Here is an 18,746-nt window from a genome sequence, read left to right as displayed (position 1 = left end):
TAAGTCATCACAGAGCCACGTCATTAGCTACGTCAACCCAGAATCGTTAGTGGAAAAGGGGTAAAGGTGAGCGGGTGAGTGGGGTCGGTTCAGGGGCTGGAGTGTAGCGGCAAGGACAGCGGATGGTAAAACATAATTTAACTCTTGCCCAGGCTATAGAGCTAGCTATAAACTGTTTGCACTGCAATTACGCTGGCCAAAGGAGTGTAAAAGGGGAGGAGAGAATATAAGGGTTGTGTGAGGCTAGGAAGGCATTCTGTAGCACTGTTGGCTTACAAACTGTCCGTTCGGTCTTGTAAGCAGGCCTGTATTCTGATACAGTCCAGGGCAATGCACAGTAGTCTAGCCTAGCTCCACTGAAACGCTAATGCTAGTCTACAAGACAAGTAGGCTAGACTACACAAGCAAGGCAATTGATGAATTTAAACCAAAACTGTAGTTTTTATTATTATTCAATGGCTATCCCATAACAACAATGGGTGTTGTGTTTCCAAGGCTACGCACGTTTCCATTCAAGGCTACGCACGCTTCAAACCAAAGGCTACGCACGCTTCCATCCAATCACACGTTAGGGGGAGTTGCTGGATAATCTTTAACTGCAGCACAGCTGCCTGAACAGTTGCCCGCTAGCTATTCAACCGTTCCTTCTCTTCTCGAGAACAACCTACCTTCAGCAAAGATAAAAAGTAATAATTGTAAGAAAACCATACCTTACATGATCACGATGTCTGAGCAGAAGGATATCATATATTTCGTTACTGGAGGTTGCGGTTTTCTTGGTCGACACCTGTTACAAGTCCTACTTGAGAAGGAGGATACAATAACGGAAATCAGGTTGTTCGACAAACACATCGATTTAAGTTTACAAGATCAAAGCACAGGTAAGCCTAGTAATTTCCGTTGCAAAATTACAGCAGGGTAGTCTATAATAGATAGCCTATCGGCTAGACTACAAGTTAGGCTACTTGTTTGTGACCTAGATAGCTACAAGAAGTGTATTGGACAGTTAGCCTACTCTTGTTTATCTTTATTTAAAGTTTATTATCTTGAATTAATCCATAGGCTGTCACTGTAGGATGAGGGACCCCGCGACAGACGCTCTCAGTAGGTAGAGCTAGCTCTAAAAGTTAAACCGTCTGTCCTTCATATTGTAGGCTACCCATTTGATAATATGGGTACAATATTAATTTATACAGTCGTACAAAGTCTAAAAGTTCTTATTTGCTCCATAAATTGTAAAATTCTTATAATTACTGGTAAGAAAATGGTAATAATGGAATGAACACAAATGGGGTTACTATCGGCTACAGATGCGATGCTGGTTTTCGAACATGAAATGTGACATTTCGAGAATCCGTGACATTGTGGACGTCACTGAATGGAAGTAGCCTACTTAACCCCCAAAACGTTGCTTACTCTGGGTCAAGCAGATGCATCCTAACGCAGCATGAGGTCATGGCCGAAGACCAGACAATATCCAATTTTCCACACACCTCTCACATCTGTTACAGATGGTTTTGTGCAGATCCATAAGATTTAAATCAGGAAATAAAAATACCATATGATGTAACCCATGAGTCCCTGTGTTTATACGTAGCAACAGGCTGTTTAATATTTGGGCATTCAAGCACAGATTGATATAGCTCTTGGGTTGTAAGCAATCAGTGGACCAATATGGAAATATGGTCCAAATATTCCTTCACTTCAGAAGGAATCTCAAGAATGTGGGCTTTTTGGGTCTACTAACTAGTAGTAGTCAGGTGGTACTAGTTAGTGTGTCCTTATGTGCTTTTCATTTAATAAGAGTTGATAGTATCCGTTGATCAGACTGAACAGATCTCAGAAGGAAGTGACCCAGAGCCCAAAAGTGTCCACCTTGTAAACTTCCCGATCTCCAGATTGATAATACTTTATAAAATCCAGAACTTACTTAAATTTTGTAAATTGAAGAGACAGAGTACGTGTTTTTCATGCTCATTTTAAAAATACATTTGGATTCGGTCATCAACCCCAGTAGTTGCATTTAAGTAGACAACTGGAGTGCCTCAATTTGTGTAATACATGTCATTACACAGGTAATGACATGTACTCCACTATGGAATGTGTTATTTTCATCTAAGGCACTGTGAGCCAATGCAGAGCCAAATTACCAGGTCTGTGTCCTTGACAGGTTCCAAGGTCCACATAATGTTTGTGGTTATCTCAGGGCAGTTTGTGTACTCTTGACTCCCTGGATAATTACATTTGATAAATATGAAGGCCACAGCCTATGAAACAGCATACTAAGTTGCTTTATGTATAGTACACTATCATGCATGATGGGGCACAGTAAAAAATAAACGGAATGTGTTTTTTTTCTTTTTTTCCCTTGTCCCCATTCCCCCCCCCTCCCTGGTCTGTCGTCAGAGCGGATTAAGGTGGTGGTGGTCCAGGGGGACATCACAGATTACTCCAGTGTTGTGGAGGTGTCGCAAGGAGCAACGGTGGTCATCCACACAGCCAGCCTGGTGGACGTATGGCACAGAGTTCCAGAGTCTGTCATTGAGGCCGTCAATGTCAAAGGTATGGAAACGGGTAGACAGGATGGGAGGGGAGGAGGAAATGAAGTGGAGGACATTCTTGATGGTTGACGATTCTGCGTGAAATACATAACCACATGTATTTCACAATATTCAACAATATTCAGCCCATGGGTTTCAAATTGAACAAGGCACTGTTCTCGAAAACAAAGAACACTTTTCCCAAGAGTTGGATGTCCTTGAAAGATTTAAGTGAGGGTGTAACTCGTGGATGCCAACTCGATCCTGTCATTTGTTTCCCAAAACATTTCCTGGAATGTAGAATGTAGGCTTGATTTACCAGTTGGAGGACATATACATGTGGAGTCAGGTGGCTGAGCGGTGAGGGAGTCGGGCTAGTAATCTGACTGAAGGTTGCCAGTTTGATTCCCAACTGTGCAAAAATGACGTTGTGTCCTTGGGCAAGGCACTTCACCCTACTTGCTTTGGGGGGAATATCCCTGTACTTACTGTAAGTCGCTCTGGATAAGAGCGTCTGCTAAATGACTAAATGTAAATGTAATACATAAAAACCTTGTTCAGTGAATGTGGTTTAATCAAGTGTTCAGAACTTGTCTCCATTGTGTGTTCATATGTCAGGGAGTCGCTCTGGATAAGAGCATCTGCTAAATGACTAAATGTAATATGTGGAGAGTCTTGTGTAACGTCTGACATTTCATAACAAGGACTTGTTGCCTGTGTGACAGATGGCAGGTTTATATCCTACACACTCAAATAACTAAAACAACTTCAAGATCTGTTTTACAAAGCTGTTTGTAAAAGAATTGCTGTTGTTTTCATGAATCAAACATGGGTTGGAGGGTCTTAGGTGTCAGATGGCTGAGCGGTTAGGGAATCGGGCTATTAATCAGAAGGTTGCCGGTTTGATTCCCGGCCTGCCTAATGACGTTGTGTCCTTGGGAAAGGCACTTCACTTGCCTTGGGGGGAATGTGCCTGTAATTATTAAAGTCGCTCTGGATAAGCGCGTCTGCTACATGACTAAATGCAAATGTCTTAGGCAGGGTGATGCAAGCAAGACAGAATTGTTAAGACTTGCATTGGTGAGACATCTGCTGTTTAAAAATGATCTCATTGGCAAAACTTATCTGTGTGGAATCTGATACCAGCAGTCCTCCTGTGTTAATAATGTGTTCTGTTTTGTGTAAATTAGCATTTGGCTTCGTCCATCTAAAGATTAATATGAAAAATGGCATGCAGGGTGAATGCTAGCTCTATGCTGAATTCATCTCATGTTTATAGACTGTCCCAGATGTTTAGTTTGCAACATATTATACTTCCTTTGAACCTTATCTCTGTTTGCATTTTACCCTCCTTCCTCTACTGTAACTCTTGTTAATTAATATTGTCCACATAAAGGCTTCTCTGTTAAAGTTGTAACATTTTGCATCTCACTATTTGCTTTTTCCATCTTGATTTAACAGGAACTGTGAACGTCATCAATGCCTGTATAGAGAATGGCATTCAGCATCTTGTCTACACTAGCAGTATGGAAGTGATCGGCCCAAATGTCAAAGGGGACCCCTTTGTCAGGTAAACTTCTTTACTCAAAGTTTTAATCATCAGTTTCCCCCTCGAACCAGACATGTAAATCTCTGCTACATCTTCAGCTTCTCTGTTCTTTGTCTTCTGCTGTCTGATCTTCTTATTATTTTTCTCTCTTTGTCAGACCACAAATATGTATGAGATGTGCAGCATTCCTGCATGTTGACAGAGTTTGAGGTACACATGCAGTGGATATTAGGACACATGTTTTTAGTTGCTCCCTGCCATCCTTGATCCCTGGATACTTGTGAGAGGAACTACATAAAAACATCTGTCGTAATCTCCACTGCATCTTTTGCGTGCCTGACACATTATGTAATGTGTGCTCATGTCTTCTACGTGTTCATACTGACTGGGATTAGAATGTCCATTACCGTACTAACTGCTGTTTATATAAAAGGAACAAGTCAGTGCTATGCATGATCGAACAAAGATCTCCTGAAATTTGAGTCTTGCTCATCTAAATGCTGATGATTGAAGATAAAGTTGTGTAACCACAAATCTCTGTGTTAGTTAACAAGGGGTGAGGGAAGCTGCAAATAACTTAATGACATAATTATTTGGGGGTCAGATGGCTGAGCGGTTAGGGAATCGGGCTACCAGTCAGAAGGTTGCCGGTTCGATTCCCGAACCGCAAAAATGACGTTGTGTCCTTGGGCAAGGCACTTCACCCTACTTGCCTCAGGGGAATGTCACTGTACTTACTGTAAGTCGCTCTGGATAAGAGTGTCTGCTAAATGACTAAATGTAGATGTACATTTGGATTGAGGGCCTGTCTGACCTAAACTTTACCTAAACTATGGCATGTTGAGAGCTGTTTTGAGTTTCCTTGACATACGCTAGAAACTGTTTTTATGGAGGTACAGTTGGTTTTGCAGCTACATTCTTTTACGCTGTCAGTTTTAGCAGGAATGGAATTGGATGCACTTGGATTGGATTTGCCAAAATATTCCAAATATTTTACTGAAATCAAATCATCTGCACATGCATGTGTCCTGCTGTTCCAGAGTTGCTGCGTACATTTGTTACATTTCCCTTTATCCTCCTCTTCATCTCTACTTCCCTCTCTTTATCTTTCCCTTTTGGTTCTGCAGAGGCGATGAAGATACAGTCTATAATGTGTGTCATGAGATGCCATACCCCAAGAGCAAGTCTAAGGCTGAAAAACTTGTTATCGAGGCAAATGGCACGAAGGTACTGGTGATACTCATGTGTGCCTTGCTTAACGGCAAGATACACAAGTCAGCCATTTATCCGAATTCACATAGTTTATTGACGACTCACTCAGTGGTCTTATGAAACAGAAACACTCAGAAATGATCCATGAAAGAAGCATTCTAAAATATCACATCACACAACATAGAGTGAGGGGGGCTAATCAGGGGGTCAGAGGGGGACAGCTCTGCTGGAGGATCTCATGTTACAATGTGTAGTTGGTTGCCTCCTGGACATATTTGTGTTGATAAGACATGCTTTCAGCTGTTTTAGTCACAAGACAAAAATTGCATACACAACACGTTTGGCATTCTGAGTTTTTTTTTTTCTTCAAACCAATTTTCTCCTCCTCTTCCTTCTTAGCTTAAAGGAGGGGCATGTTTATACACATGTTCCCTGCGGCCCACGGGCATCTATGGAGAGCAGCACCAGCTGATGAAGGACTTCTATATGATGAGTGTACGAACGGGGGGGTTGGTGATTCGAGGTGTTCCCCAAAGCACAGAACACGGACGTGTCTATGCCGGTGAGCCCAGGCAACCCCTTTCAGTCACAGCTAGAAATAGTCATGGGAAATACATGCAGCAACTCTTCATCAAACTCTTTTGTAACGAATCTTTAGGAAACAAGTATAAGTAAACTAGTCAGTCTGGTGTCACATTTGGATCAAGAGTCCTTACAGTTTAGGATATCGATGTAGGTACATTTTAAACAATAATTGACTGTGTTTCCTTTTAGGAAACGTGGCCTGGATGCATGTTTTGGCAGCCCGAGCACTGCAAGAGCACCCCCGCAAACTTGCAGGGGAAGTGTATTTTTGCTACGACGACTCGCCGTACAAGAGCTATGAGGATTTCAACATGCAGTTCTTGTCGGCATTCAACTTCCGCCAGATCCGTATTCCCCTGCTGCTGTTGTGGTTTCTGGCATGCTTTAATGATCTGCTACGCTGGGTCCTGAAGCCTGTGCACAGCTACACGCCACTGCTTAACCGTTACACGTTGGCAGTTGCAAGCACGTCCTTCACTGTGCGCTCAGACAAGGCCCAGCGTCACTTCCAGTACCAGCCACTCTACAACTGGGACGAGTGCCGGGACCGCACTCAGAGATGGGTTGACACCTTTCCTGTAGACTGCATTAAAGATGCTGTAAAGAAGAACTGAAAATTAGTTTTAAGTTTCATCACACCACAGAAGAATGTGTTGGTAACAACCCATCCAAATTCGAAAAAAAAAAAAAGCTCTGACAAGTATGTTAAATGAGGCTTAGAAATCGTGCGAAAATCAGCAGTCTTCTCTGCTTGATACTGGGGGGGCGTGTCGCCTGAAGGAGCTGAAGCTCCGCCCCCTCGAGTTTATTGAATTTAGCAACAACAGCAACAACTAGCTAAATCAATTGCAGATATCAGAACAGACTTACCTGCAGTCTCTGATATGTTTTATGTGTTAATTACCTTGTCTTTTAAATAGTACCAGCTGAGTAACAGAATTCAGAATTCATACGTATATAGGTTGGGTTTTGCCCCGCCTAAACAAAACCTGAGCTGAAAACGGATGAGAAACTGTTCAACGATCCCACTCTACATTTTAGTGCAACTAAGTTTTAGAGCTTTGCACATGCTTTCAGCAACTAATTTCACACGTATAATGTACTGAGAAGCAAATCATGGAATTTGCTTTACAGCATCTTTAAAGACTCTTAATCTTGACTGATTCATTAATAACAGACCTCCAACTGTATAATATAGGACCTGAGATAGTTTTACTCTCAAAAGCAGTATTATCATTTTTACAGACATTTACAAACTGAAGACTACAGTACTATTTTCTATAATTGTGTCTTTGCCATGTAATACAACATGCTTCAGGTAGGCTATTTTATACAGTATAGTAAACGCTGAAGACACTTTCTTGTCTTTATAGGGAACATTGCAATATCCATCATGATTCAAGTATGGCAGAGACAAGTTAATTATGAGGATTGACATATTTTGTTAATTACACACCATGTGTGTGTGTGTGACTGAAATGTAGATTTGGCTACATAAAACAAAATTGATTAGAGAAATCATTTATTAGAATGATTAAAGTAATGGGCTCATTCAAGAAAACAATAGAACTAGCTTTGATTTGTTATCTAGAAATGCCATTACAGTATGTGCAATAACATTGTATGTTTACTTTTGAATAAATATATTAATATATTGAATACTTTTTTTTCCATTTGTTATTATATTTTGGAGACGATAATAAAATGGACGTAGCCATAGCAAACTACTAGTTCAGCGCTACCATGGAAACTCCAGATGTTGTCTTGCCAATGTTATGGAAACGTTGGTTCATCGGCATATGTGGGATTCCATTCGGTCACTCCGGATCATGTGTGTGGGTGTAGTTAAAGGGAACTCCCGTCTCTCTCTTTCTCTTTCTGACAAACTACTTTTTGATTACTTTTTCCAAAAACAATTAGGGATTACCACATGTTTGCGTGTTTCCTACTTGGTTGTAGTTCTCCATAGCAATCACAATATTTACAAATGCAGGTGAGTCAGGTGGCTGAGCGGTGAGGGAGTCGGGCTAGTAATCAGAAGGTTGCCAGTTCGATTCCCGGCCGTGCAAAATGATGTTGTGTCCTTGGGCAAGGCACTTCACCCTAATTGCCTCGGGGGAATGTCCCCTCGGGGGGAATGTCCCTGTACTTACTGTAAGATATCACAAATATCACAAATATCTTTAAAGACTCTTAATCTTGACTGATTCATTAATAACAGACCTCCAACTGTATAATATAGGACCTGAGATAGTTTTACTCTCAAAAGCAGTATTATCATTTTTACAGACATTTACAAACTGAAGACTACAGTACTATTTTCTATAATTGTGTCTTTGCCATGTAATACAACATGCTTCAGGTAGGCTATTTTATACAGTATAGTAAACGCTGAAGACACTTTCTTGTCTTTATAGGGAACATTGCAATATCCATCATGATTCAAGTATGGCAGAGACAAGTTAATTATGAGGATTGACATATTTTGTTAATTACACACCATGTGTGTGTGTGTGACTGAAATGTAGATTTGGCTACATAAAACAAAATTGATTAGAGAAATCATTTATTAGAATGATTAAAGTAATGGGCTCATTCAAGAAAACAATAGAACTAGCTTTGATTTGTTATCTAGAAATGCCATTACAGTATGTGCAATAACATTGTATGTTTACTTTTGAATAAATATATTAATATATTGAATACTTTTTTTTCCATTTGTTATTATATTTTGGAGACGATAATAAAATGGACGTAGCCATAGCAAACTACTAGTTCAGCGCTACCATGGAAACTCCAGATGTTGTCTTGCCAATGTTATGGAAACGTTGGTTCATCGGCATATGTGGGATTCCATTCGGTCACTCCGGATCATGTGTGTGGGTGTAGTTAAAGGGAACTCCCGTCTCTCTCTTTCTCTTTCTGACAAACTACTTTTTGATTACTTTTTCCAAAAACAATTAGGGATTACCACATGTTTGCGTGTTTCCTACTTGGTTGTAGTTCTCCATAGCAATCACAATATTTACAAATGCAGGTGAGTCAGGTGGCTGAGCGGTGAGGGAGTCGGGCTAGTAATCAGAAGGTTGCCAGTTCGATTCCCGGCCGTGCAAAATGATGTTGTGTCCTTGGGCAAGGCACTTCACCCTAATTGCCTCGGGGGAATGTCCCCTCGGGGGGAATGTCCCTGTACTTACTGTAAGATATCACAAATATCACAGTATGGAAATCACTAGGATGCTTCATGTGTGTCAAATCAAATGTTATTGTATAGCCCTTTTTACAAGCAATGTCTCTGGGGAGTTCCACAGATCAGAACCGAAAAGACAAAATCACAAACTCAGCTAGAGGTCACCTACACAGACGGTTGGTATGCAGAGAGCTGCAGTTCATAAGCAATTTTTTTCAATCCTTCAAAATGTTCTTTTCAAAACCTTTTTTGGAATGATTTTTTCAACATTTTCAACTTTTTTTTTCCACACGTAAAGGAGAGGAGGAGGAGAAGATGCCTAGAGCACAATAGAGTACAGTAGAGTCCTCGTCAAGTGGCTACACATCAATGATGCAAACTTTTTCTTCTACCCTTTTTTATAAACTTTAATTTTTCACACTCATACGTAGGTGTGTGAATGTGTTTCACGTGTGTCTGTGAGAGTATTTCATATGTACGTTTTCAGTAGTATGAATGCGTGTGAACATTTCACATGTGAATGTGGATGTGTTTCATATGTGTTTGTGTAAGGACAGTCTTAATTATAGAACTAATTATGGTTCTGATTCTGACATGTAAAAGTAACATCCAAGAGAATCATGCCACCTACTGGAACGCTAAACTAATAAATATACATAAGGCGAACAGTAGAGGGAAGTGTTGCACTAAATATCTTATTATTCAAGAAATTATCGTTCAAATGTTTTCAAGGTAAAATAATTATAACAAGGCCAACCAGAAACAAATTGTACTTGTGATTATCTTCCTATAGTGAAGTAACTAAGTTAGTTTTGATTGAATCAGATATCAATGCATATATTTGTGAACATTTATTACTGATGGATTTTTAAAATGTGAAATTACCAGTCGAAATGCCACGGACAGATATTTTGCAGGGTAGCACCCGAGGTAAAGATGCGCGTGCGTGCACACCCACTAACCTGTCACTGACGGGAGCGCGCACGTTGCTGTCACAGTAGGAAATGCAGGCTGTATTGGTGTTCCAGCGACACATCTATATTTATTGATTGAGGAATTTAATTTAAAATAAGGATATACTATTTAGAAATGAAAAAGTAGAACACAATTTAATGTCTGTTTCAGGTAAAACTGCTTCCTGTTACTATGTCTAAGAAGAGTAGTTAGCTAGCCAACTCAGACAGAAGCCAATTTGCTAGGCTAACAACACCATAGCTAAATTATTAGCCAGAAACCTAGCAAACGTTAGCTAGCAAGCTAGGCTAGTTTGGGGGACATTGTGCCTCCTAAACTGCTCGAACGCTTTCGTTATCCTTCTTTTCGCATATACGGTTTCGCCCACTTCCGATTTTTTTTACGGAGGAGTTGAAGGAACCGGAGCTGTGGGGGGGAAGCAAACAAGAACCCCATGGGCGTCCAGCCGGACCGATCACGACGTAGACACGCGGGCCGTGGGTGAGTTCATGCACTGAGTTGAGCTACAGTGAGGTATCGGAATGGATGGGCAAGGCCGTGGACCGTGGCATGGCCAGGGCCTGACACAGGGAGGGTTGGACCCTTAGCTGTTGAGAAACGATAGAATTTTCCTGTGTGTGTTTTACTGTTTTGAATCGGGAAGTTCTGTGTTTTTGAGTGAGGCCTCGAGAGGATATTAAGTTAGCTATCTACAGTTTAGCTATAGTGATGGTTTAAATGGATCCAACTCCTGCTGTATAACCGAAATACAGACAACAAAGCAGTCCAATTTTAAACAGATATTTTGAACTGTCTCTTATTCTGATTGCTGGGACAACGTCTGTGCCTGGAGTACTATTCCAGTGCAATAAACATGAAGCTGCTGTTAAAATTATTTCCGTATATTTAAAATGAAACTACTCTTTTCATGTGGTCTGTTGGTTCTCTTTTTCGTTGTATTATTATAACAATACCGAACCAAATATGGACACTGTAAGTTTAATGAATTATATATGTAAACAAAATTGCACACAGTTATTGTGCGGTGGGATAATAATCTTTTCGAAATATACTATTTACAGTACTAAGGAGGTATTTTACAAACGTTGTGTGCACTGTGATCATGTGTATTTTGAACAGACAATGTATTTGCTTGTAGTGTCGTAATACACCTATGTCTGTCTCTTCCATCTGTCAAGGTGAGATCAAAGAGACACCATGGCCGAAATCTCCACCCTAACCCCCTCACCTTCAGCTTTAGGAGATCCCCATGCCTCTGCACCCACCCCCCTGTCCTCCACTGCTCTCCCTGCCCCCAGCAGCCCTGCCCCAGAGTCCACCAAGGTTGCCCCCACCCCCAAATCATCTCTCTACGCCCTAATGGGTGCTCCCTCTGCATCTCCTATGGGACAGGCTCCAGAAACACATGCGCAAGAGACACCCCAAAAAGAACCCAAACCACTTCTACCAGACGTAGCTTTAGAGAGTCCTGCCTTACCACTCATAGATGAAGATGTGCCACAGAGGGATGGATTGAGAGGCATGGGAATAGAGAGAGAGGGGACCCCAGGGTTCGCTGCCCCGCGGGAGGGCAGTGACCCAGCGGGTTGGGAGATGATAAATGCCCCTACAGAGCCCTCTGTACTCGTCCCAAGTAAGCCAGTGGCCCAAGTGGCAGTAGAGCAGACGTCCCCTCCCCCTGATCTTAATCCTAGTCCTAATCTCTACCCGAGTGTTCACGTCACCCAGACCCTTAATCCAACTACTGGGGATGCTCAGTCTGTGTTGAGCCCACCTCCAGCCCCCGCAGCCCCCCCAGCCCCTCCAGCCCCCGCAGCCCCTGCTCCTACCCCTCCTCCCCCTGATCCCACCCAAACAATCGCAGCCCCAGCTTCAGCCACAGGTCCAGCCCCAGCTTCAGCCACAGGTCCAGCCCCAGCTTCAGCCACAGGTCCAGTCTCAGGTCCAGTCGCTGAAGACGAAAAGCCCCTGCCACCACAAGAAGGCGATAACCCTCAACCTCAATCCCCCATCCAGTGTCAGTTACCCAACACACCCACTCCATTCAAAGGCTCGGAGCCACCCAACAGCCCTTCCAGAGGGGTGCCTCCCAGTCCCCCAGTCCTGGTGATCCAGGAGCCAGCTCCCCCCTTCTCCCTGCCCAACTCTCAGCCCCGTCCAGCCCTTGACAGCCTCAGCTACCTAGAGTCAGCCAGCATGATGTCTGGCACCCTGGAGTCCCTCTCTGGGCTGGGGGAGGATGGCAGCTCCGTGGGCTCTGACTCGGAGGTCAACGGCCAGGCCGTCAGACGCACGGACAAGTATGGCTTCCTCGGCGGGAATCAGTACAGCGAGGACGGGTGGGTACGCCCCTGAAAGACACAAATGCTGTCTGGGGGGACGACTGGTTGGTCCTGCTTGATCACAAAAAACACTTTTATCATTCTATATTACAAGTGTGTATATATTTCCAACAGCATAGGGCCATGGTAAGACATGGCTGCTGTGTCTGACAGCGTTACGACATAAGTTAACAATTCTGACTCTTTTATTTGTGTGACGTTACCAGATCTGGATTGCACTTCCGTGAATCTAACTTCTTCTTTGGTTATCTGTTTAGCTTTTATGTTTAGGGTCCTCCCCTGAGTGATGCCTCTGTTCCTCCCTTTTTTCTCTGCCTGTGTCGTCTAGCCTGCCTAAACTCAATATCCTGTCCTTCCTCTCCCCTTGGTGTGAGTCAGATAGTGCTGAGAGGGCTTTAGTGACTCAGTATGTTCTGACTGTATGTCTCATTTCACCCCTCTGGCCTCTCCCTATTCCCATCTGGCTTCTTATATTAAGTGCCAAGTGCTCTTCCCCTGTTGTGAATTTGTAATCTGAATAAAAAGGGGGCTAGGGAAGTTTACTATATCGGTCAGCTTCAGTGTCCTGTTGAAGGAGCATGTGCAGAACAGACCGACTTTGAGCCGATCAGTCCCTGATATGTTTCATTCCACAGTGATCCTAATGTTTGGAGTCTGAATAAGCAAATATCTCTGTTACAGTGAAAAGGATCTTCGAATCGATGTGGCTCGCCAGCGAGAGATGAAGTGGCTTGATATGTTTAACAACTGGGACAAGTGGGTCTCCAGGCGCTTCCAGAAGGTATCCTCTCCTCTTGTCTTTGGGGTTTGGGCATGCACCCTAAGGACTAGACTGGGTGTTTTATAGAGCGTGTGTGTGTGTGTGTGTGTGTGTGTGTGTGTGCGACGTCCCTCCGCAGGTGAAGCTACGCTGTAGAAAGGGGATCCCCTCCTCTCTCAGGGCCAAAGCCTGGCAACTCCTCTCCAACAGCAAACAGCTTCTGGATGAAAACCCGGGCAAGTTCGAGGTACGGATGACAGCCCACACATTCTCTCTCACCAACACTTGAAACGGCGCAAAACACGACCGTTCTGGACCGAGCACTTCAAAGCAGACATGCGCGGATGGACAAGTTCACGTTGTCAGCACCTTCACAGCCATGAAATCACGGTTCTTTAACAGCTCTTGTTTCATATGGGAATGTCATTTCTGAAGAGAATTGTGTCTTTTTAAACTTGCAGTGATAAGGTAGCTGTGGATTATTAGGGAAATTAAAACTCCCAGGGGTGCGAAGGGGGGGGCTGGCATAAATGCATCCAGCTCTAAGCCTCTTATCTGGGCCTGTAATCCTGGCTGTCTTGGACTACCTTCACAACCAGGCTGGAGGTCTGGTCTGAGCGGGGCCTGGAGACAAGCTATCACAGTGTTTCCTACACATAGACTAATTTGTGGCGGTGCGCCACAGAATCAACACCGGCCGCCACATATTGAGTTTCGTTATCACATTTTTTTTTAACGCTATTTAAAACACGCAGCGTATTCGTTCAGCTGCATTTCCTTTCCCTGCTCTCCCTCCGTCTCTCTGTCACTCACGCGTCTCTCTCACATACACACACAGTCACAACGTCAGCACACGTTAGCAACGACGCTATGCGATATCAGCGAGCCTTCAGCATTAGTACCGTAGCTAAAAGTCTAGGAAAGTTGAGGACAAACAGGACGCGCAATATGCACCTGTCAGTACCAGAAATGACCATTGGAAAGTCTCTCGCTCGCTCTAAATACAAAATTCTTGATTTCCGGGAGAATGTATAGCATTTGCGGGCGTCAGGGAGCCGTTATTTAAATGCGGGACACTTCCGGGAGACTTGGGATGTCTGTGCTCAAGCAGAAAGACAGGGTCAGGGAGAGAAAGAGATAAATTTGTTAGGCATTGAAGAAAGAGTAGAAGAGGACAGCATCCAACATAATACATATATAGCCTATTTAATAAAAAAAAAACTTGTGTAACGAATTATTAACGAAGGAATAATTTTTGAACCCCCACCACCGCCACAAATTGCTTTCTAATCTGTGGGAAACACTGTATCATATCTGTTTGTTTGCATTCTGTTTAACACCCATACAACTCGGCCTGCCCTTCACTTAACCAGAGCTGGATCATCTTATATTTGATACTGCCCAACATAGTTCATTGCTTTACTGATCCGATTTACTGTATGTATCCCATGGCTGAGGAACAACAACAACAACAAAAAAACCTTGTGAATTCCAACTCTCTCTTTGCCTGTCTGTCTGTGTGTAGGAGTTGGAGAGGGAGCCGGGAGATCCGAAATGGTTGGATATCATAGAGAAGGACCTGCACAGACAGTTCCCCTTTCACGAGATGTTTGCGGCTCGTGGTGGACATGGGTAACAGACTAAACTTCCTCTGGGCACTGCGGTGGATGACACGCCTCGTAGCTAAGAACGTACAGAACCATTGACAGCGATCGTAATATCATGACCCGTGTTCCCCTTCTCTTTGCATCTCGTTGGGGCTCCAGACAGCAGGACCTGTACCGCATACTGAAGGCCTACACTGTCTACCGTCCTGACGAGGGCTACTGCCAGGCCCAGGCTCCAGTAGCGGCTGTGCTGCTGATGCACATGCCTGCCGAGGTGAGGGGCAGGCTGGGACAGCCGCACCCCCTAGGAGTGGGGGGACGTCACCACACATGGCTGTCTTGGCGCTGTTCTGTAGATGTTCATGGGACAGAGATGGGGGGGGGGTGCGGAGGTGTGATTTAGTCATTTGTGTATGTGTGTGTGTTGCAGCAAGCCTTCTGGTGTCTGGTGCAGATATGTGAGAAGTACCTTCCTGGTTACTACAGTGCCGGCCTGGTGAGTTCGTAGACACACACACACACACACGCTTTCCGGTTCTTCCAGCATCTCTGTCTGTCCCTCCACTTCTCTCTGTGTGTTATTTCTCATCGCCTCTCTTCTTCCATTCCTCCTCCTCATCCATTCTCCTCCGTATTGAAGGAAGCGATTCAGTTGGACGGAGAGATCTTCTTCTCCCTGTTGAGGCGAGTGTGCCCCATGGCCTACCGTCACCTCAAGAAGTTCAAGATCGATCCCATCCTGTACATGACCGAGTGGTTCATGTGTGTGTTCTCGCGCACCCTGCCGTGGGCCTGCGTGCTACGCGTGTGGGACATGTTCTTCTGCGAAGGTAAGCCGCGCGTGTCCTCACAGCTACTGGCCTCGCTGTTACAGTATTGTGTGTGTGTGTGTGTGTGTGTGTGTGTGTGTCTAACTCCCACTGTGGGTGCAGGGGTGAAGATCGTGTTCCGGGTGGGCCTGGTGCTGCTGAAACAGATGCTGGGGTCTGTGGACAAGCTAAGGGAGCTTCAGGGCATGTACGAGACCATGGAGCGCCTGAGGAACATCCCCCCCGAGTCTATCAGAGAGGATCTACTGGTGCATGAGGTGGGAGCTCTGGGATCCTGTTTTACACACAAACACACCCACACGCCCGGGCTCGTGTTCCCTAAACGCAGGCCTGCTCTTACTCACCGACACCAGCTAGGCGAGTCAGCCAGCTCGCGTGTGTGTGATGTCTGGATCTATTCTAATAACTTCCTGCGGACGCTTCTTCTCTTGTGTTTCCGTAGGTCGTCTCCATGGAGGTGACCGAGGCCCTGATAGAGAGGGAGTGCAGTGTCCAGGTCAGGAAGTGGAGGGAGTCCCGGGGGGAGCTGACCCACCAGCCTAGCCGCCGCCTTCACGGGACGAGGGCCATCCATGAGCACAAGCGTCGGGCTGCCTCCATCAGCTCAGGGGGCAGCTTCTCCTTCCTGGGGGCCTCCATCCCCCCTCCCGGCCCCCTCAGGGCCTCCTCCAGCCTGCTCTCTCTGCCCGGCTTCCGCAAGTCCAAGCTCCCCTTCCGCTCCCAGCCCAAAAAGGGCTCCTTCTCTGGGGGCTCAGGAATGGAGGCCTTACCTCCACAACACCCCTCTGTAGCGGCCTCCAGCCCTAGCCGGGCTCCCATCCACACACCACCACCACCCATGTCTGCGGCTGGAACCAAGGCACGGGCACCTCAAAGCCCTCTGGCGGTGCCCTCCCCCGGCTCCGCATCTGCTCCCGCCCAGGCCTTGCCAGCATCCTCAGCGCCGGCACAGCCTGGGGCTCCTGCTCTGACCCAGCAACCCCAGCCCCCCCGCCTCTCCCCCTCCTCCATGGTGGTCTCTGAGCAGATCACCCCCACCCTGCCCTCGCCCACCGCCAATAACGCGGTGCTGCCGCCCCGCCCGGACGGAGGAAGAGGAGCAGCAGCGGGAGAGGAAGAAGACGGGAAGAAGAAGAAAAGGAGCAAGGAGGACAAGAAGAAGGAGAAGGAGGAGGAGAAGCAGAAACTAAAGGAGAGGAAGGAGAAGGAGAAGTCCGAGAAGGAGAGACAGAGGAAGGAGAAAGAGAGGGCGGAGAAGGAGAAGAAGAAGGAGAAAGGGGGGAAGAAAAAGGACAAGGTGGGTGGAGGAGGAGGAGGGGGAGAGGCGGAGGAAAATAATGGAGGCGCTGCACCAAGAGATTCGGCCTAGTTTCTCGACCGCCGTTCCAGTTGAGTGAAAAAGGGGCGAGAAGAAAAGACCCCAAGAAGCGGAAAGAGGGGGGGGGGGGGTCGACGGGACGGTACTGCACCCTGAAGACTACTCAAAGGATTATTATGGAACAAACTGGATCGTGGTTTTATGAGCACTGAGGGGCTTAGGCCTCACCACCCCCACACTTTCTTAATCAACGAGTTGAATTAGTTAGAGGGGACATGTTTGGTTTGTGTAACTGGAAAACAGGCTGTATGGCTAACAGGATCCCACACAGTCATCATCTCAATTTTCTTTTAAAGTTTGAATTTAAATCTTGTTTTTATTTGGACTAATGGCTGTGGAGCGAGATCGCGGGTTAGAAGGAGTTGGACGGAGATTCGATGGTGCCATAAGTCGTGTAAATAGACCACCCTGTCCACGGTGGATCCTTGGTTCCCCACTTACAGTTTAATCTCTCACTTGTTGTCAGGTCAAGGCCTGGAAGAAAAAGAAGAAAACCGTTTAAATGTCTCCATTCCAGGCACTGACGACAGTGATGGTAGTAATATTGTAATTGGATGTTTGGGAGGATATATTTATTGTAGTGTTAAGTGTTCGTGTGTGAATGTGTGCCTTAGTAGTGTAGTGAAATGTGTTACTGTTCTGTGTTGTAGCCCTCTCTCCCTCTCTCCCCCTCTGCTCTCTCTCTCTCTGCTCTCTCCCTCTCTGCTCTCTCCCTCTCTGCTCTCTCTCTCTCTGCTCTCTCTCTCTCTGCTCTCTCCCTCTCTGCTCTCTCCCTCTCTGCTCTCTCTCTCTCTGTCTCGTCTGATCGCCCTCTGTTCCACCATCGTGTTCCCTCCCTCTCATTTCAGAATAGGAGGATGATAGTAGGTCAGGCTAACAGAGAGATCCACACTGGGATAAGTAGGGGAAGGCAATAGAGGTATTAACAACCAGAACCTGGAACCTTGCATGGATATTTCCTGACTATTGGTGAAATGTACTGTACTGTACGTGTGTATAGTGTCCCTGACAACAACCACACTGGGATAATTTCAATGGTTTCTCTTGTTGTAGCAGCCTTCTCTTAGATATTCTTGCAGTGATAGATGATTAGATTTGGCTTCTGGTAAGTGAACACTGGCCCACCAGTTAACATTACCGGTCTTAAATTGTACTCTCAGTGACTACCCTGAATTTGCCCTTTAGACCAAATGTCAAAACAGTATTTTCTTTTTTCTTTTCTTGCTTTTAGGGAAAGGAAATGTATATAAATTATATATTTTTAAATTAGCCAAATAATAAGGGTGATGATTTTATTAGCCCATTAGAATGTGATTTTTGATAGATTTTTTTGTTTTGTTTGTGTGTTTTTTTTGTTTTTCATTTATTTGTGAACGAAGGATTACAACGGTATTCTTTTTTTTTGTTGCACAACCCCATCACAAAGCACCACTAAAGTTGACCACTCCTGTTCTGGCATGTTATTGCAGATCTTGAGTCACTTCTGGTTAGCTAGTTTCATCTCCTGAATCTGCGCCTTTAGGACCCCTCTGTTTACTAGGGGTGTGCCAATGTACTGTAACTGACCCTTCAGGCTCCAATGTATTTATGTATAAAGTTGGTTAATTTAAGCAGATTACTATATATTATGTATTCTTTATTTTGGATTTGACTGCTATTTTTGTATGTGAGCAAGGGACACCTTATCGACTGGAATGGCTGCCTGTAGGGTATTAACGTCTAAGGTAAGATGATCGTAACAAAAATGACTACTCTTGTTTCTTCGGGACTGTTTTGTT

The 18,746-nt window shown here is 44.8% G+C and overlaps 2 protein-coding genes across 2 annotated transcripts; both read left to right on the top strand.

Annotated features, from left to right (window-relative positions):
- The first annotated feature begins 596 nt into the window (after window positions 1–596).
- Window positions 597–7,545, top strand: hsd3b7 (hydroxy-delta-5-steroid dehydrogenase, 3 beta- and steroid delta-isomerase). Its single transcript, XM_062486421.1, has 6 exons — window positions 597–881; window positions 2,407–2,562; window positions 4,002–4,110; window positions 5,217–5,316; window positions 5,701–5,863; window positions 6,076–7,545. Exons 1-6 carry the CDS (start codon window positions 716–718, stop codon window positions 6,498–6,500), a joined length of 1,119 nt encoding a protein of 372 aa, XP_062342405.1. The 5' UTR covers window positions 597–715; the 3' UTR covers window positions 6,501–7,545.
- A 2,508-nt stretch (window positions 7,546–10,053) lies between these two features.
- Window positions 10,054–18,583, top strand: LOC134039927 (TBC1 domain family member 10B-like). Its single transcript, XM_062486125.1, has 10 exons — window positions 10,054–10,531; window positions 11,230–12,390; window positions 13,075–13,174; window positions 13,293–13,400; window positions 14,679–14,785; window positions 14,920–15,034; window positions 15,191–15,256; window positions 15,401–15,590; window positions 15,693–15,847; window positions 16,033–18,583. Exons 2-10 carry the CDS (start codon window positions 11,249–11,251, stop codon window positions 16,957–16,959), a joined length of 2,910 nt encoding a protein of 969 aa, XP_062342109.1. The 5' UTR covers window positions 10,054–10,531; window positions 11,230–11,248; the 3' UTR covers window positions 16,960–18,583.
- The last annotated feature ends 163 nt before the right edge of the window (window positions 18,584–18,746 follow it).

The sequence above is a fragment of the Osmerus eperlanus genome, chromosome 2 (assembly GCF_963692335.1).
Source record: "Osmerus eperlanus chromosome 2, fOsmEpe2.1, whole genome shotgun sequence".
In the NCBI taxonomy this organism is placed as follows: domain Eukaryota; kingdom Metazoa; phylum Chordata; class Actinopteri; order Osmeriformes; family Osmeridae; genus Osmerus; species Osmerus eperlanus.
This window is presented reverse-complemented; position numbering and strand designations above follow the sequence as displayed.